Source organism: Homarus americanus, unplaced genomic scaffold (assembly GCF_018991925.1).
Source record: "Homarus americanus isolate GMGI-L3 unplaced genomic scaffold, GMGI_Hamer_2.0 scaffold48354, whole genome shotgun sequence".
NCBI lineage: Eukaryota > Metazoa > Arthropoda > Malacostraca > Decapoda > Nephropidae > Homarus > Homarus americanus.
In genome coordinates, this window is record NW_024723833.1 from 4,968,475 (window position 1) to 4,989,982 (window position 21,508).

The following is a 21,508-nucleotide window of genomic DNA, read 5'->3' on the forward strand; positions in this document are numbered from 1 at the left end:
CACACACTCACCACACACAACCAGTGTGTTCATTTGAGTCTACGCACCTCGTTGTGCCCAACACCATCCCTTCTTCAGGTAGGTCCTGCCTGGTGTTTGTCTGTCTTTAGTACAACGCCAGAATTCAGAATTACTCACTGACGTGTAAATAACAGCTATTGCTGACTGACTGACTGACTGACTGACTGACTGACTACCGACTGATGTTGGTTTAAGGACTTCTACCTTCTCTTTAGTGAGTGATTAAATGCCTCGCTTACTTACTAACTGACAGACCTAACAGGAATAATGAAATCAGTCAACGAACAGACTCTGTTTGTCCGTCTTTACTGACTCGACTGACCGATTGCCCACTGACTCAGCTGACCGATCCACTACTAACTCTTTAACCAACCGGAAAGATTGACTGGCTGATTGACCAACTTCTTAACCACTTCCACTGATTGACTATTAACTGCTTGATTGTTAGTTGACTGACTGACTGATTTACTTGATGACTGACTTATATTCTGATTAACTGACTGTCTTACTGGTTAACTGACTTACAGGTTGAAAGAGTCTAGTGGACTGATTGAATTGTTGACTGACTGATCGACTGGTTGAAGTGAGACTGATTGACTGTTTGATTGACTGACAAAATAGTTGACTGATTGACTGTGACTGCGTAGTTGTTCACTGCCATAGTGGTGAGAATTGAAGGTAAGATCCTCCTGGTCAAGTATTGTACTCTCTCTCTCTCTGTGTCTGTAATATATATGATGTGCTGTGTGTCTGTCGTGTGTGTACATAGTATATATATATATATATGCTATATATATGTGTGTCTGTGTATATATATATATATATATATATATATATATATATATATATATATATATATATATATGTGTGTGTGTGTGTGTGTGTGTCTGTCTGTATATATATATATATATATATATATATATATATATATATATATATATATATATATATATATATATATATATATATATATATATATATATATATATGTGTGTGTGTGTGTGTGTGTTTTAAGTCTTAAACAGATGGTAATAAAAGCATCTTCACTATCCCTCGATTCTCTCTTCAATACTTCACTTGACCTTTTTGCTAGGAGTAGATCACCCCGAGACGCCCACCTGCTGCTGTCTGAAGGTCAGTGCCATTGTCTGTCTGTCTGTCTAACTGACTCTGTCTGTTTGTCTGTCGGTCTATGTGTCTCTATCTATAGTAACTGGTTTATCAAGTCTGTATATATATTTTTTTAATTTCCACTTTCTCTCGCTCTTTACAATTTTCCATTAAATATTTCCATTTTTTTTAGTTAAGAACTTTTGGCTTTTACTTTTGATATTATGAAGTAAATAAGAAGAAAGATATTCACTCTTGTATTCTCTCTGGTGATAATTAACATGAGTTTCTTATATTTCTCTTCTTGAGTTGTGTTTCCTCACCACAGTTGATAAGATTGTACTGTTGACCACACCTGTGTATCTCTCTCTCTCTCTCTTTTCTCTTCTCTCTATCTCTCTCCTCTTCTCTCTCTCTCTGCCCGTCTTTCTCCTGGTTCAGTAGTTAGAGGGAGGCAGTAGTGTAGACATAGTTAAGGTCAGTCAGTCCCGTGACCCTTTCTCTCTTCTTTACTCCCTGGCTCTCTCTTTCTCTCTTCTTCCTTTGTTCCCTCTTTCACTGTCTCTCTCTTCTGGCTCACAGTAGTTTGAGGGAGGCAGTAGTGTAGCCACAGTTAGGGTGGTCAGTCAGCCCCGTGACCCTCGAGGCCTCATGTCGACTCTTTGCCCCGCCAGGTTTCATGAATGTGGGCAGCAACACACTACAAGCTCTGGCCCAGCTGCACGGTAAGTGGCGGCCAACCTGGATGTGCTGGTGAGAGTGCACGAGTTATATACTAGATGCTGCCACCCACCTTTTGCCTCTATCTCTCTCTCTCTACTTTCTCTCTCATTCACCTGCTATGCCGCCCCCCCTCCTCATGCCACCCTCATGCCCCCCGGGCCCCCGTGCCAGTGTGGGACCCTTACTTGGCCCCGTCTCCTGCCCCAGAAAGTGCCAGCCCGCTTATATGCTGCTGTTCAAAGCAGAAAAACAATTGTAATGTAAGCCAGCCAGTCCCCTTGTAGCGTAAGCTGGCTCTCCTATACCACTAGTAACTAGCCCCTCTGGTACACTTGGAAAAGTTATTCAGTTACGGTACTGTGTAACACTAGAAACGTAAATTTTCCTCAATAAACGTTTAGAAAAGTTTAATGTGTTCCTGGTGAGTTGCACTGTCAGGCATCGAAAGAATAGCGAGCTAGTAATTACAACAATTTTAATAGACCGCTTTATATACAGTATATGGACTCTTTGTTCATCACAGACTTATAAATTGGTTAAAAAAATCTGACTTTAAATTACATTAAGAAATCAAATTGTCGAACATGACAAGTCCGGGGGAAGAGGTTTCCTATTACAGGGAAGAATATATATGTTAAAAATACTACGAATATTAAATCCATTAAAAAAGAACACGACCCTGACCTCACATGGCCTAAGGATCTTACCGTAGTTTTGGTAAGTTACGGTAGAATTAGTTAGTTAATTTCACCTGAAAAAACAGCTTGGCCGGTCTTGTTCGTAGTTTGCATTTTAATACTGTCCATTTTGTCTGGGGGTGGGGGGATTTGAGAGGGGGATGGACAGTCAATCGAGGTCTGATCTGAACCCACTGCCGAGGGCCGAACACCCAATAGAAACAACAGGATTCGTATTTTAAATAATTTTAGAAGACTTTTCTAATATATTACGGTATGCACGTTGGTTAGGACTGTTAATACACACAGACCATTGTTTTTAGAAAAATAAATGAGTGGGGTTTCAATTAATTTAGGGAAGAATGAAAACTGAAAGCCTTGAAATCTCCCCAAGTCATTTGGAAAAATTATTATGAAAAATATATTTTGCAATGAATAGTTTATATAATCTATATATATAAATAATCATGAAACGTGATATAAATCAAATTTCTGGATATAAAAATATGGTTCCTTTATTTAAATGAATTCGGGCTTCATTAGTACCAACGTCAACAGTACCAAAACGTGACTGTGTTTTACTGACTGGGAGTTGTGTCATTCACTTACGTGGCTGTGGCTTAGGTATACCAGACCTACTGATATAAGCTACACTGGGGGACTTTGGTGTGTGTGGATCAGTGCAGTAATATACCGTACAGTGTGACGACCTTCACCACATACAGTAAGCCAATGTTGAGAAAATAGCACATTTATGAAGGAAAAACAAACACGTATGCAAGGAAAAGGGCCCTTGGTTATCTATGGTCATTTTAACTTATTAGTTTCTTAAAGAATTTATTTTTTTCATATAATACAAACACCTCAGTAATGTACAGTACTGTCGACCACCTGAACCAACCTAACCGGAAACCAATTTATCCAAGGTAACTGTTTGTTAGATTAAGTTGGGCTGGTTTTGTTGGTCGGTAAGAGTGATTTACTTTGGAGTGGATATAATAAAATAATGATTACCCCTCTAGTAACGAGGCTGGCTGGCTCTAGAACTACCTAGGCATGAATATGTTTATGGTGTAGAAGCTGTCGTCAACCCAACAACCATACCCTAAGTTAACGAGTTGCATAACCTAGTGTCAAGGAATAGTCCGAGAAGGCCGGACATCTACCCAACTGCACTTGTTAACCATTACCCCGGAACACGATCCGCAAGTCGATTAACTTCCAGGTTCCCATTTACTGTTGGGTAGACAGTGGATATACTGTAGGTATGGCAGCCATACCCTAAAAATTACAATGGATATAGGTACAGCAGCTGTATTGGTGGACTGCTGTTAATGGTTAGGTTAAGTTAGGTTAGTCAGAAAGAAGGCCATCCTAGTAACTATCATTGTATAGATTGCCCACTATGCTTGTGCATTAGGATGTCATACCAATAGACATTGGCGTTTTGCATACAGCTGCCGTACCTACATCTTGTTCCTATTTACTTCAGCAGTTGGTTCAGCCTTCATTCTGATTGGTTGAGGCTGATGACATCATTTCAATATTTCTGGCAGATGATAGACAGTTATATTACTGATTCCTGTTTGAGTTTGACTATTAGTCCAGCACATCTTTTCACAGAACAACTCCTATGTTAACAGTTATTCTGGAATCTTTTATACCTGTACTGTAATAATCTAGAAATTGAGATTGTTCAAAATTTTCCATAGCACATTTTACTTCCTTAAAGGATTTTTTAAGAGCATTGCCTACACACAAAACGTCTGCATCCACAGCTGCCATGTTTGCAACTGAACAAATTCAGTAATCAAGGATGCGTTGATGTCATCAGCATCATCAGCCTCTACCAATCAGAAAGAATGCCGGATAAACAGCGGAAGTAAGGGTCTGAGACCAGACAATAAACACTAGGTATTACAGATCCATTTTTTTCTTGCATTCTTCACAGCATTTTTTCTTGCAGTAAAATTAATGTTTTAGTGAAATTTAAGTGGAAAATTACCCTTAATTAACCATAAGCACTTCTGGAAATTTATCTCGATAGCATAATGCTCTTACAACAATCCAGAAGAAATTGTTATAGAAAAAGGTTTGGTCCACAAAGCATATGAGTCAGGGTTGTGAAGTGCAAAAAAAAATGGTAAATCTAAAAAAAAATATTTTGTTAGTGCTGTACTTAATGATGACTTCTTTTCTTTAGAATTTTCGCTAAATTTGTTGTTATATCACATAAAATCCTAATCTGAATTGGGAACAAGTACACTGTGGCCTCAATGACTTTGGGAAGATAACAAGAACTGTCAATTACACTGTGTTATATTTTAGCTGGACTGGACCACTGAGCAATATATACATTACTGGTACTAGGTACTCTACTTGAACAGTACTACTCCACAATATTCTTGTTAAAATCATACTGTACACAGTTTGGTGATGGTTTGGGCGACTTTGCTGAAGTACCATAGGTCCTGTGATCACAGCCTATAAGCTTAAAAAAAAAAGTAAATAAATAAATCTTTTGCTCCTTCCACGAACTTTGGATTTTATATACTGTATTGAAACAAATGTTTTAATGAAAATCGCAAAGAAAACAAGCTACAATATTACTAATTCTACTAAATCATTGTACATTTAACAAACATTTATTTTTTCATGAAGAACATTTACATGTGTTTGGGGAGCAAGGAAAGAGTAACTTTAAATTTACTTAGGAGCAAGTTGGCCATAGCCTCAATGCTATCAGTGCTTCAGCAATTTGATGTACACCATCTCAGAACTGTGTCCTAATTTAACAGGAACAAAATACCTAGTACAGTACTTCTAAACTTAGTACATTACAGAATATTTTGTGTAGTGGTTCATTCCAGCCGAAGTCAGTGGTGGTCAGTTAAGCTATAAAGGCATGGTGGCGATGACCAACTTTCTGTTCCCTAAATTTATTCACAATAATCTTTTCCTGTTTCCTGAACTGAGTTTTGATTATATATTGCATCAAACATTTTAGTGAGAATCCAGAAGAAACCAAACCATTATGAAGTTGTACCATCTGAGTCAGGGTGAATGGAAAATAAGTCACAAGAAAAAGTCACAATTTTGGCTATGGAAAAGTCAGTAATAAAATCAAAACCATTTTAGGCACTTATGTTAGATTGGGTTGTGTTAGGTTAGGGTAAGCTGGGTTGGGCTAGGTTAGGGTAAGCTGGGTTGGGCTAGCTTATAATGGTTAGGTTGGGGTTTGAATGTTTTTATTGGTCCTTGAGAACAAACTAAACTATCTGAAAATAATGATTTTTTCACTTTTTTCCTGTGACTTTCCTACATTCCTGAGCCAAAACATGACATTTTTAGTTTTGAACTCATTTAGTTTCTCACATCTGCTACAAGCAGAAACAGTTCAGTGAATGCTTTTAATTTTCCTGAGCCATATAGTGGCGAAGGTCGTGAAGTATGGCAACTTTCTTGTCCCCACCTTTACAATGCTTCATCTGTACAGTTTCTTCGAGAGAATGTGTCGCTTACCAGGTAGTTGCAAAGGCTGTTGCATTTGGTATTAAACCAAAATGGAAATTGGGATACTTGTGAAGCTAAAATTTCATTTGAAAACTTTTTCTTAGGATATAAGTTCCAAATTACATAGGATTTTATGTAACTGGTGGTGGAGTAACAAAACTTTATAATTCATCCTATGGGGAGGCTTTGAACAAAATTCTGAAATGTTGTAAAGCTAAATGAACAAACAGAATTTTCCAATATTTTTTTTTTTTTTAAATATATTAAAATATTATGAGGTTAGGTTAGATTTGGGGACTTTGTTTTGCCTGTCATTATTATAGGTACAGTATGGGACTGAAGCCTTCCAGTGGGATTATTGCTTATATAATATGGTGAAACCACATAGTTTAGCCCTGTGGGTTAGCTCCCAAAATGGCCACGTTTGTGCACTTTGGTAAATAAATTTGAAACTTGGTAGAGTTATATACATGACCTTCACAAATAAGTGTGGATATGGAAACACCTTGACAATGCTAAAATGGCTATACCCGGTAACATTGCTCTTACTCATTACAGGTATATTTGCATTCTGTTTTCAGGTATGAACTTCTAAGAACATGACCATACAAAGAATATATAACTGACAAAATTATTGTTTTTAATACTAATTAACACAATATTGTGTAACAGATGTAAGTGAAGATGTGAAGAAAATCATCATTTTCATTACAGTACTGGAGCATAACTACATCTTGAGCTAATTGTCCTACTTTTAGTCAGTGCATAAAGGGAAGGAAATTTTCATCTGTATGTGGATGCACTGTCAGCTATTGGGCCATGGTTCTTCTCATTAGACGATACAAACTAAGAATGCTGGCTGTGCATGGACATCAGAGATTTGGCCAGTCTCCAACAAAGCCATCCACATCTGTATGCAGAGTTTTATGCTGGAAACATTGTTGTCTACAAAAGTAAGCGCTGTTTCTCAGCCATCCCTATTGACCAGCCTCACGTCGCTGGATGGTTGCTGGGCCAGAGATCAACAGAATTCTTAAGCAGTATGAAAACTTTAGGAAAGGTCCAACATTCATGATTGATATGCATCATTAAGAGCAGGCACTAGAGGCTTAGACAACATCTGCCAAGAAAACATGCTCTCTTGTTGCTACATTGTAGGATCTTGGGAATCCATTTATGGAGATGAGCGGTGACTTGTTAGCTATCCACACTAATGACATCATGCCCCAAGAGATGGTTTCCACTGTACGGAATATCCAGACGCTTGGTCAGCAATATGATATATTTGTACCAGGTAGCAGAGTGACTGCTGTCTTGTAACAGGCCAATCACAGACACCTTGCCTTAGAACAAGCTACCTCTCTTCAACAGGCCTCACCCAAAATCAGTCTCCATGGACAAACTTAGACTGGTTGACCTTAAAGATGACGAGCCTATTTTTAAAACTATACAGTACAATGTACTATATGGTATGGTAAGTTACGACCCCCATCCGCAAAAGGAGACCTAGTGGCTTGCTTGAAGAAAGTGATACAAAAAGTATATGAAGCTCCACACATTGATGCTGTCATCCTTACTACCTCCTTACTGCTTATTGACTGGACCTTGAAGAGTTCAACCAGAGCCAGACGTGGTGCAGGCACCCGTAGACGTTTCACAGCTGACGCTAAGAATCCATCAAATTTGAATATTGACTTCCTGAGACACAGTGACAATAAACTTGAATTTTTTTACTTCATCATGGCCAGAATGTACTGTCTGTACCAAAGAGAAATTATATGAGCAATGTTGCACCCTATTCTCACAAAGAGGCAGACACCTGTATTATCCTACATGCTATGGATTCTGCTGACAGAGGAAATTGTAAAGTTCTGGTCAGAACCATAGATTCTGATGTTGCATTATGCATAGACCTGGATGAACTGTGGATAGCATATGATACAGGGAAAGATTTTTGTTACTTGCCCATACATGAAATGGCATCAGCACTTGATGCTAAGGTCTCCAGTGCCTTCCCTGTGTTCTACGCATTTACGTGGTGTGATGCCACATCAACCTTTGTAGGGAGAGGGAAGTCTACAACCTGGAATACCTGGCATCTGTATCCACAAGTAACAGAGATCTTTAATGAGTCGAACAAGTGCCTGCAGAACATCCCACTTTACATGTAAAGTAATAGTGAAGAGATTTGTTGTTCTCATGTATGACAAGACCAGTGATCATGTGGAAGTCAACAAGGCCAGGAGGGAGTTGTTTGCTCATAAAGGTTGTGAACTGGAGAACATTCCCCCTACAGGAGGTGTCCTTCAAAAGCATGTCAAATGTACAACACACCAGGGAGGCTATGTGTGGGGCCAGGTTTTGTTTCCAAACCCAGACTTGAAAAGCCCTGAAAACGGGGTGACATGAATGTGACATAATTTGGCAACCTTTGGACAAAACAAAATTCCCTGAAGCATCAAAGTATGTAGAGAACTCATTAGCTGTGGATGCAGGGCCGGATTCAGGAGTGGGCAAAGTGAGCAGCTGCCCAGGGGTCTCCACAATCTGGGGGCCTCCACATATTACAATATGTTCTAATTTCCTTAATATAACTGCATATGACTTCAAAATTCTCCAAAGAAGCGTTCAAATTTCAAAATTTTCCCGGGGGGCTTACAGCGCCCCCCAGAACTCCCAGATGTTTAGGCTCGCTTCACTCGCCACCCCACCCTCTTGGGTAGTTATAATGAGGGGGGCCTCCACAGGTCTAAATCCGGCACTGTGTGGATGTAAGAAAGGCTGCAGGCACTCATACTGTGGATGTATGAAGAATTCCCTTAAGTGTACTAGATTGTGTTACAGTACAGTATTGTGCTGGACAGTGTGTGTAGAATATTAATTATGTCAGGTGGAACATAGCTTCCAGTAGTTATGTCACTATGGATTATAACTGGTTTTAGATAATTTTTGTATGATGTTCAAATACCTAACAATATTTTGTAACACTTTATAGTTAAATGTATCCATTCTCAAAGTGTTTTTTTGCAAAATTTTTCACAATAGTTTTAGTTTATACCAAAAGAAAGAGACTTTGATTGCCAACACGGTTTTATGCCGGGGCGCTCCTGCCTAACACAATTGCACAAGGTATTGGATATTTGGACCCATATTCTGGAACGGGGTGGTAATATCAACAATATATACCTAGATTTTGCCAAGGCTTTCGACAGTGTATCCCAAGAAAGGCTGAAAATCAAACTGGAAGGGTACGGAATTCGGGGAAATGTCCTAGCATGGATAGAAGACTTTCTACATGACCACAAGCAGTGTGTGGTGATTAATGGCACAAAATCATCATCTGTACCTGTCACAAGCGGGGTACCACAGGGCAGTGTATTGGGCCCGCTGTTGTTTGTTTCATAAATGACATGCCTGACGTTGTACACTCCTCCATACAAATGTTTGCCGATGACGCCAAGTTATTTCGGGAAACCAAGAACCATGCGGACTGTGAAGAGCTGCAGAAGGATCTCTGTGAGCTCCAAGAATGGTTGAAGAAATGGCTGCTGAGATTCAATGTCACGAAGTGTAAGAGGATGCACCTGGGGCATACCAACGGTAAGGAGGCGTATCATATGTCCCAACGGGATGAAGAAACTATACTATTTGAGACTGAATGTGAGAAGGACCAAGGTGTGTATGTTGACATTGAGCTGAAGTTCTCCGGCCGTTGCGAGAAGTAGATAAATCAGGCAAATAAATTATTGGGTCTCATAAGAAGGTCATTCAGATATCTAGACGGTCCGTCCCTCGTAACGATCTTCAGGAGTGAAGTGCTTCCCCATCAGGAGTACTGTCACCCTGTCTGGTGCCCGAGATATGCTAGGGACTGTCAGTTGGTTGAAAATTTTCAAAGGAGGGCCACCAGACTGGTGCCTGCACTTCGGCAACTCAACTACCCTGAGAGATTGGAGCGCCTGAACTTGCCTAGCTTATACTACAGATGGGCAAGGGGGGGCCTAATTGAGGTGTATAAGCATCTCAAGGGGCACTACACAGTCGAGTGTCCTTACTTGGAGCTGGCGGACGCTCACCCCACAAGGGGTCACAGCTCAAGATTGGAGAAGCCGCAGATCCAGAAAACTGTTATTGCCAACTTTTTTGGAGTGAGAATTGTGAACTCTTGGAACAATCTACCAGAAAGTGTTGTGACGGCACTGAGTGTGAACTCTTTCAAGACCAGACTTGACCAACACTGGAGCAAGTTCAGGTACATTGAGGAGCCGGTGCATGCCCAGTACTTGCCAACAGTGCGTAACAGAGACGTGACCGATCGCCCAAGCGGCTAACGAGCCGATCAGTGGTGAAGAGGATAAACGTAAAAAGTTCTCAATTCTATTTTTTTTTTTTTTTTTTAATTAATATTTCAGTCATGTTTTCAGCGACCCATATCTAAAAACAGAATGCAAAAACATTTGATATAAGCAAAATTATAGCCATTTTATTGAAGGATAGTGTGAAAAAGGTGATGCCCAGCTATAGGTGATGCCACCTGCCAATGGGGGGCATTGGCAAAGTGTTTCCATATCCAGAATTATTTGCAGTAGCCAATTGTATAACTGCCAAATCTTGTGCTTGTTTCCCAAAGTGTACAAACATTGTGTTTAGCCACTGGACTAATAGGGATGACATAGCTTATCAAATTTTGTTGTTCACTGGTAGATAATGTACACTAATGATCTCAAGGTAATAAACAAGTTTTATTCTTTATTAAAAAGTAATATTATGAAGAGTACCTATAGTTATAGTATTCTCTTGCGACTGTCCTTAACTATTACGGGTAATTACTCACAAAATAAACCAATCGTACCTAACCCCCTTAACTTGATAATATTAGTACGTACAGTTTTTCCGGTACGTAATTTCATAATGCCCTTGTTTTCCTTTTATCCTATGAGAGTACAGGTAAACATGTAAGTACTGCATTGAGATTTGTCCTTAATGGGTGAAGGAGTTTAGGAAAACTATGGCCAGGATATTGTTTCTAGATGCTCCACTAATTATGAAACAAATACGGTATAGTGAACAAACCAACCTAAGACCAGTGAAACTCTACCAGATTGAAAAACGGTCTACCCTATTAAGTTAGATTGTCAGGAGTAAGTACAGCTAAGATTGTAGAAATTCGCGCAATAAAAATAACAGGGCTTATGGAGAAAATAGGATTAGGTGCCTATTACTTTGGCCATGATCTCACAGATTTGCAAGCACTCAGCAATAGTGTTATAGCCTTTCTTTTACATTCACCACCGGCAATTCGATCACCAGAACGCTTCTTGGAAACATTCTTCTTACCTTGTCTTTCCATATTCTTGGCTAACACAACAAATTGGAGAGAACAGCAAAAATCACAGACACTTCACAGAGCAATCGACTGAAACTGCGCGATTCAACTGATCACGTGATGTAAACAGAGAACGCTGGTATAAACCGTTAATAGTCCGCACTGCGAAACATTCGTATTACTTATTCTTTTCATGCAGTATTTTTGGGTAACAGCTAAATTTGCAAAAGAAAAAAAGAGAGCAAAATTTACAGAGTACCTCTCAAAAAACACTTCACAAACAAAAGACATGAATCAATTGAACATTTGATGCCAAACGTGAACTGTAAATATTGCATAACCCGGGCCATGCTTAAAACGTTGAGGATGGAATAGTGTTATAGCCAACATTTGTTTGCAAAAGTTCACGTTTTACAAACCGTTCCCCTATTCATCAATCGCTTTGCAACCAATTCGCTTTGACAAAAAATGCTTTGTAGCAGAAATGACTATATATTGTACTACTGTACAGTAATTTGTTCACTTATGTAAAATAAGAATTTTACATGTATTGTACAAAGTATTTACATTTAAACACTTGAGTGCAATACTGTACAGTATTTTCACTTAAGCACGACTGTACAGGGTATATTCACTGAACACTATGGTATGTTCAGTACACTTTATACAGTACAGGTAATCACTCACTGTCGGATGACAGCAAGACATGTGGCACTTCTGGGGAAATACTGTGTAAGAAACTGGCACTGCTGGAGTGGTGTCTGAAGAAGAGTATCCTGATACTGAAGGTATCACTAAGGACGCTTCACTGCTGGAGTGGTGTCTGAGGAAGAGTATCCTGATACTGAAGGTATCACTAAGGACGCTTCACTGCTGGAGTGGTGTCTGAGGAAGAGTATCCTGATACTGAAGGTATCACTAAGGACGCTTCACTGCTGGAGTGGTGTCTGAGGAAGAGTATCCTGATACTGAAGGTATCACTAAGGACACTTCACTGCTGGAGTGGTGTCTGAGGAAGAGTATCCTGATACTGAAGGTATCACTAAGGACACTTCACTGCTGGAGTGGTGTCTGAGGAAGAGTATCCTGATACTGAAGGTATCACTAAGGACACTTCACTGCTGGAGTGGTGTCTGAGGAAGAGTATCCTGATACTGAAGGTATCACTAAGGACGCTTCACTGCTCACTGCTGGAGTGGTGCTCTGAGGAAGAGTATCCTGATACTGAAGGTATCACTAAGGACGCTTCACTGCTGGAGTGGTGTCTGAGGAAGAGTATCCTGATACTGAAGGTATCACTAAGGACACTTCACTGCTGGAGTGGTGTCTGAGGAAGAGTATCCTGATACTGAAGGTATCACTAAGGACACTTCACTGCTGGAGTGGTGTCTGAGGAAGAGTATCCTGATACTGAAGGTATCACTAAGGACACTTCACTGCTGGAGTGGTGTCTGAGGAAGAGTATCCTGATACTGAAGGTATCACTAAGGACACTTCACTGCTGGAGTGGTGTCTGAGGAAGAGTATCCTGATACTGAAGGTATCACTAAGGACGCTTCACTGCTGGAGGAAGGTCGACTGGTTCTTGGGACCATTGACACAGGTTTAAAGAAGTCAGATATTTTCCCTTGCTTAAAGTTGGTGTGCTGACGTTGTATGACATCTGCCCTGGTGTCTAAGAGTTGAATAGTGTTTCTCTAGGTCAGACCACTGCCTCCAAGGCCTTGTCCATGTGAAATCTGAGATCAGATAGCTTTGGCCATGGACTGGGATCTTTGTCATCACATTCGTCATCTTGTTCTTCTGTCATTTCTTCTGACACACTTGCAGCTATCTCCTCCTCTGTGTCGTGACGAAATCCTTGTTCTGTACCTCCAGCCACTCCACAACATTGTCCTCAGACACCCTAGTCTTGTCACCTTGGTGTAGCAAGTTAACAAAATCGTCAGTGCCAAACACTGCAAAGTCGACCTCAACCTCAGTGCCTTTCAAAAGTATGTTCCATGCATTGGCTAGGATAGTTACACTAAGGCCTTTCCGTGCCTCTGCCCAGTTAAACATTGCATTACGGATGATGTAGGCTTTTTAATTATCCAAAGTGCGAGCTCCCCTAGTGTCAGCCTCCATGTCACCCTCGTCCTCCAACACCACAAGACACACTCCCTGGTACAGTCATGCGTCGCTTAATGTCCTAGATACATTCTTGGAAACGTGACGTTAACTGAATTAGACGTTGTCCAATCATCACATTGTGAACTTTGCATATATACGTACTTACGTGTATGTGGAATATTGCAGTGTATTTGTACTGTACAATATTGACTAAATTCTTTAGATAACATACACAACTAATGAAACACAGAGGTTAAGAAGGCTAATAAAATAACATAATGTCTACATTGCCGACGAGGCCAAACCAAGCATACACTGTTATACAGTTTGTAAACTTTTTATTTCGTAACTAAGGAAATCAAATTGAAAGTACTGGACTGTACACTACAATAGCCAAAAAACATAAACCAGTAACATAGGCTTTTCTTATATCTATCAAAACATATTATGGATATATAGTTACTGTGCTGTATCATCATACGCCTGGCAACACAATCTATTTTGTTGAAGAACACGTGATGCATGCGTGAGCGCGCCCGCTCTAAGGCCACTTACGTCCGATACGTCCCGTTGTCTGAATGGGTTTTTTTATCCCCATTATTTTCTTATAATTTTTATGGGCCACGGACGTATATGCAATCGGACGTTGTTCGGACGGACGTAAAGCGACGCATGACTGTACTTTACCTCTAGTGTCGCTTGCAGGCCTCTTATCACTCCCTAGTCCATTGGCTGTATTAAGGAGGTGGTATTGGGAGGAAGATACAAGACCTTGATACGGCCACCATGTCCCACAAGCTCCACAGCAGGATGTGCAGGGGTGTTGTCGAGGAGCAGGATGGCTTTCACATTATCCCTTGAAATACCCAGCACTTCCATCTGATACTTGATGATGACAGGAACAAAGTGGCTGTGAAACCAGGTGTGGAAGATGTCGCTAGTGAACCAGACAGTCTTATTCCATTTGTATATCACTGGTAAGGTGTTCATGATATTTTTAAAGCTTGGGTCTTGTTTGCCTTTTCCACAACCATCAGTTTCAGTCGGTGGGTGCCATCAGCATTGGCACAGGCAAGAATCGAGATGCGATCCTTTGCCATCTTCCTGCCAGCTACGTGTGTCTCGTGCCTGGAAGCCTGGGTGTTGGACGGTGGAGCCTTCCCAAAAAAGCCTACGTATTTCGTCAGTGCTATATATCTAGCTGACCAATAACGGAGCATCTTCAATAATTTTCACAAGACGCTTCCTGAAGGGTTCAACACTTCCTTCATCAACTCTGGCAGACTCACCAATAACTTTCTGGTTAACCAAACAATGACAACTTCTAAAATTGAAAAGCCAGCCAACAATTGCATTGAAGCCTTGTATCTTAAGGTGTTGTGCTAAGCGAGCTGCGGCATTTTGAATGTTCACTCCACGCACCTTGATGCCTGATGCACGTTCCTGCTTGTACCACTTGTACACAGCTTGATCTAAATCTGTAAATTTTACAGGCTTAATTCTTTTCTGCACCTATGTTGAGCTACCAGCGTCAGCTAAAGTTAGAAAGTGCTTCCGAATCTTGTACCAATTCTTTTTATATCGTAAAATGTGCTGGACTTGATCCCAAACTCCTCACACAACATACGCATGGATGTGCCAGCATCCACTCGGTCTAATACTTTATTTTTTATCCTGAAGACTCGGGGATTTGAGTTTCATGCCCTTCCTGTAGCTCCTTGAAGGTACAGATGCCATATCAGTGATGTTTGATGAGGGAGAGGACAAGCAGAGAACAAAGTTTGGAGACACAAGCCACACACACCTGACTGCAACAATACCAAGCGTCAGACTGACTCGCTCTTGGAGCGCGGCCCAGCCTCCCGGCGTCCCGTGTGGCGTTAATCTTACCCACGCACCAGATATGCTGAGATTTTTCCAGATTATTTTATATATCTCGGCATTTCCCGAGCTATACTATAATACTGTACATTCCGTGACCAGATCAGTGCCGAGTTATCGAGGGTTTGCTGTATATATTCAGACGATTTATCCGCCATCAATAATTTTTTATACTGTATATTCTACAAACAAATAAACAATCTCATTTGCTTAGTGAGGATTCACTCCATATTTAATTTTTAAATGCGAACAAATTGACTAATTTAATACTGTACATGTATGGGACTTATTATATCCCATCTAGCAAGTTGCACTTCACATGTTAGCCATCAAGTGGATCCTCTTGAAAACTGAAAACTAACTAAACAATAAAAAAGGTCAACAAAGTGAAGGAGCCTCAATTTGATTATAGTATAGTACAGTACTTTTATTATTTGTTTTTTATGCAGCTTGAAGTTTCACACCAAAGTTTTACCTCATCCTTGTAGAAATAGAAAGTTAAATGTGCAGTACAATAGGTACTGTATAATTCAACAGCACAGCAGTATGAACCATGTTCGTATTTGTTTTGTTTTTATCTTTCTATGTCTTTGTTAGAGAGATAAAACTTGAATATGGGACTTCAAATTGCATAGGAAAGTAAATGCATCATCCAAACAAGAAGTCTACAGTATGTATTGAAGTTGATTTTTTTTACGTGTCTTTGATTCCTGATATCAGGAAGATTGCTGTTAAATACCACAGTGAAGTTGTGTTGACACGACAAAGAGTTTGTTATCGTCTTGCCGTATTTCGATGCCTGACCGTGTACTAAACTTGTTTCCTGACATCGCTAAAACTTGCGTAACTCGTTAACCTTTGACATTTGTGCTGCTAATCCTGTTTAATTTTTAACAGACTTTCAACAAACACCCTGAGCCTCTGTGTCTTATGACCTCATAATTATGATAGTTTGTAGTTCCTCATAAATAAAGAAAATTAGTCACATTACAGTACTGTACTGTAAAGCCTAAATCCTGATCATTGGTTTGGTTCTTACTCACCTATACTTGGTGCAGTGTTGTGGTACTGTACCTTCCTGAGACATGGACACTTCTTGGTAGTTATAGTACTGGTTGGTGCTGGTGACTTGTTACTTAGAGTAAAGATTATGATTTGAGATGTGAGTTCAGTTATTTGGGTAAAATTTCACTGAAAAATTTATAATCATATTTAATATTACCACACGTTAGGGAAATAGATTTTCTCATCATAATTCTTCTCTTAGTGTCTCATTGAGTTTATGAAAAAAAATGGACAATGAAAAAACAAGACAAGGGCTAGTTATACTGTGTAAAGCTAGGCAAGGTTGGGTGAAGTTGTATTTTGGGGTTGGAAAGTAATGTTAGAATTAACAGAATATATACATTCCACCATAGCTCATAGATGGGACAAAATTTCCTCATATTTTTTTATTTTCTGCAAATTATATACATTTTATATAAATTAAATTGATAACTTGTGTACCATACAAAATTGTATAAGATTGGACTACATGAAGTTAATTAAGGTTAGGTAAAGTTAGAACAGATTATGGTGTTTACATAACTTTTGGGTTGTGTTCAGTACATAAAACATTGCCTAACATAGTACTATGTGCTGTCCATATCTTTTCTTTTCCTTCCTTTAAACCTTTATCTTTTCTCTTTTTTTTTCTTGCCTTGTCAGAGGTGAGAGTGAAATTGTGTAATGAAAATCAATCTCCCCACTACATGGTGAATTAGAACATACAGTACTTAAAAACCTATGTGTGAAATCTCAGCTAAAAGCTTCAGTAGCTATTTAAAGTGGCAACCTTCAACTCAACTTTCCATTATTGGTTTCCACTGTGTGCAGATTGCTAGTTACGATTAGACTGGTCAGTGGTAACCACTCCTCACTGCTCTTTTGCTAAATGGTGCTGACCACTAGTCATCGTAGATTAGCCGGTACAGATACTGACCAGTACTAAGTATTAGCTTGTAATCAATGATGGCTGCTTGTCACTACAGTACTAGCTATTAATTTGCGCCAGCTACAATTCAGAACAAGTCACTTGTTAGTACAGTAGAGTACTGGATGGACTGCTGCTTCCAGGTTAGCTGTGCTCAGTTCACTATGTGCCACATTAATAAATGTTATCAAGTTGTTTATACTTGACAAGTGTTAACGATTCCTGTTTTCTTATTTCATTAAGCAACGTACTGTATACGCATTTTTACATAATTACACTATAAAGCACATAATTAAGATAATCTTTACTGCAGTATTTTTAGAAATAAATATTCCCCTCACATCCCACTCTGTGACTATATTTATTTTCAGTGATAAGCATTGCAGTTCTGAAAGATACGGTAATGAATTTAAAAATATTAAATGTGCCAGAATCTTATACTGTACTGTACAGTACAGTAGAAGTCCAAAAATCCGGACTGCTTGGGGATTGGGTCAGTCCGGATTTTCAGATTTTCTGGATTCTCAGGCAGTACTTTTAAAATTCAAATTTAAGGAGGAATAAAGAAGAGATTAACCGGTACATTTTGATAGTTTATTCATTAGCAAATATAGCATGCTTCATTTATCAAAACGAGCAGTTTTAAAGAAAAAGCTGTGAATTCTAGAATTTTATTCTTTGCCTTTTTTATATCATAAATTGTAGACTTTCCAATGTCGTATGTTTCCATTAGAAAAGTATTGCTCACACCACGTTCTAGTTTCTTAATTATTTCAAGTTTGTCACTCAATTTCAACGTGTTCTTCTTTCTCTTCACACAACGAAGTTTATCTACTTTAGGAGCCATTATTATGGGCTTGTACAGTACTCTGTAAGTGGAAAGAGTAGGACTCAAAATTACATACGTTGTCTCAGTTTGATTGCTCATTTTAAAGTGGTGACCACGTGGTCGCTGTGCAGCTGTGGCGCTCACGCATGCGCACATACACACAAAAGCCCACAAAAAAAAAAAAAAGTTTGACTTTTTGAAAAGTCCGGATTCTCAGGTGGTCCGGATTTCTGGCATCCGTATTTTTGGACTTTTACTGTACATGTATTAGAATTACTGTACAATACAGTACATGAAAGTAAGATGCGATTTATTAACAATACAGTTCCAACACTTGTAAGCTAGTGGCACTCTGCCATTTTAAGAGTGGTGTTAGTATGCACCAGTTAGAGTGATACCACAGAACTTATCTGGTAAAAATGCTTGATAAATCTTTTCTTTAAGCACAAATTCTTTTTTAATTATATTCCACTTTGCAGTATTTACCATGAGTTAAACGTAAAGAAGTACTGTATGTATAAGGAGCAGTTTTAGGAAATACATTTTGTGTACAGGACAATATTCAGAAATAAGCTAATATTCAGAACATCATAAAGAAATGATTTCACAATAGAATCCCCCCTCTCCCTCCTACTCACAGGAATTGTGAAATGATTGCCGCTTTTTGCTAATATGTATTTGTGGTAGTAACTTGTAAAGGCTTACCGGATGGATAGTTACTTGTGGACACGGAGTGCAATTAATTGTGTTGTCATCCATAGTCATATGATGGCTGGATAATTCTAGTAACAATTGGCACGAGGGTAGGCTGGCTTGGCATGACATCCGCTGGCTTAAGCGGGCCTGTCATGCCCTGGCTTTACAGGGGCCACTAAGCTTTATAGCAGGAACTGGCTTACAGTAACACACTAGCATTATCGAATATATTGACTTGAATCATTTGGCTGAGAGACTCCCTGCCTTTGTGGAAGCTTTCGCGTGAACGCTAGGCTACATGTCTGTGGTGTGTCTGTTGGATCTATATTTCAGATGAGCTATTTTCACATATTTTTAATTTTGACTTTAGGTTCCATGTGTATTGACCCTGCTATTTGTGCTGTATTTTTTCATGCAGGCCGTGGATACAGTCGTAGGAGAGGTATTTTAAAGCATGGTTAATGGAAATGATCTGCATTTTTTTTTTTTTACCAGTCTCTTGGTCATGAAGCCTTTCTGTAGCAGATTCTGGCACTTGAGACAAGCTCTTTGTGGTAACCATAAGCTGTAGGGCTTATTCTTACACATATTCACTGAGTCTGGCTGAATTATCCACTGGATAAACATTTTGCTAAAGTTCTTTTAAGGAACCCATACATATGTTCTTTCCCACACCTTACAGCTTCTGTTGCCACTGAGACTGACCAATAGATATACTGTACTTGTTATTATTTTTCTGCTATGTCTGTTGTTGCACCGTAAGTTGTTTTATTATAACTTTAACTAATAAAATTCCCCCAAAGAGAAGACAGTAGATTGAGGAATGAGGGCTGCTCTAGAAGTGTAAGATGATCCTAGCTTAGATGTTATCATGTCCACATTGCTAGCACGATGACCCCATGTTGCACCTACGACCGCGTGACCTCTGTTTAACCCACACGTCTTTCATCTTTATGTTTTTACAGATATTTTTTTTCCCCATTGTAGGTGTTCATATGGTACTGTCACAAATCATTGAGTTTTGAGAGTTACTTGAGGCCAAATTCCAGAGCTTTGTTGTGCAAACCTGATGCTTCCTTGGTGGCTGTGAATTATTAATGAGAGACGCAGAACAATATTCTTTTCCCTGTTGGCGGTAATATTTTGGACTTTATTTCCATCAACATAACTTTTTTGTGATATTTTAGGATTCTTCACTAATCTGGAATGAGGCCTGATATAACTTGAGGAGTCTTTAGAGAATGTTCCTGTTTTGTTTACGCATGTTGTATTTTGTGGCCAGTGGCAGTTCTTCCTCATCACAGTTAGGCTTGTTGCAAACAAATTGTTTTTATTGCCACCGAAACTCATTTGATCTTTGTTTGGCTTTAACTTCATATAATCTTGTGCATGAAGTTTGTCGTTATCTTGAAGAATCATGGTGAGTGTTCATACACATTGTGTTTAATTAACATGTCAGGTTATTAAGAAATACATGGTACAGTAATATTAATATATATCCATACCAAGTTATTGGTATGAGGTTAGTGTTGGTGTTTTATGAGATAATCACAGTACCCTGTACTGTAATATGAAAAGTACTGTACTAATTGATGTTTAATGAACCCATTGTACAAGAGTTTAGTCTTCTTGTGGAATACATTACAGTACTGTACAGTATTAGTAAAATAAAATCTTAACAGTGATTAATTCCACAAAAATTGTATATGTACTGTACCAAATATAATTTGTCTTAAAAAAGTTTATGAAATTAGTGAATTCTTTGAACAGCTTTAGATTACATAAAGTTCAAGTCAAATTAACCAGATTTAAGAACAAAGATATGGACTCTTTTTAACAGTGAAAACATAATATTCTTAATACATCATGTTCATTACTAAACCAGTTAGAGAGTAACGTAGATACTAAGTACTGTACTGTACTGTACTGTACTGTACTGTACTGTACTGCACTGTACAAGTCATGAAGGTCAAAGTAATTTGTTCTTTTGTAAATTATGTATGTTGTACTAATGCTGACTTGGTATTGTTGCTTTTTTGAACATTTTAAACCATAAACCAAACATGAGGATCTTAAAGTAATTTTCATGTTATGTATGAAAAGTAATGTTCTTGGGATATTAAAGATTGCATAATTTAGTTCTTACCCAAGTAAACATCTGTAAATTAATTAACTATATTTTTGTTATAGTACAGTACACGGTACTGTACAGTATACTCATGTACAGTACTGTACTGTAGTAGGCAAATGCCTATGCATATTTTGTTTACCATGAGGGAATTGTACATTCTCACATGTTGGGAAATGTGTCTTGTTTGACCCATGTATATTAGCAATGAATTAATACCTCTTGTGATCAGTCTGAGCTTAAGCTAGTGTATACTGTATCTAAGTTATTAGTACAGTACATACGCATGTGTTTGTTGAAAAAATTTGGATGCAAGAAATTATATAACTACTATATGAAGAGCACACAGTGTAGGAATATCACTCAATGTACAAAATGTTAGACATGGGTTCTAACCCAAGTCCTGGGATTTTTTTTTTGTTACATTGGAAATGTGAACTGCATAAAAAAGATGCTGATAGACTATTCTCAGCAGAATGAAGGACATTACAGGGTACCATTGTTTTAAGCCATGTGTACA

At 38.8% G+C, this 21,508-nt stretch overlaps 1 protein-coding gene across 1 annotated transcript in view; it reads left to right on the forward strand.

Annotated features, from left to right (window-relative positions):
* Positions 1 to 1,805: 1,805 nt before the first annotated feature.
* The window catches only part of LOC121863763 (cytoplasmic polyadenylation element-binding protein 2-like), a gene marked incomplete at its 5' end in the record, with an annotated part of 49,484 nt that continues 29,781 nt past the window's right edge, over positions 1,806 to 21,508 (forward strand). The window contains 1 exon segment of the mRNA XM_042362534.1: positions 1,806 to 1,856. Within this exon segment, the coding sequence (XP_042218468.1) occupies positions 1,806 to 1,856 (51 nt within the window).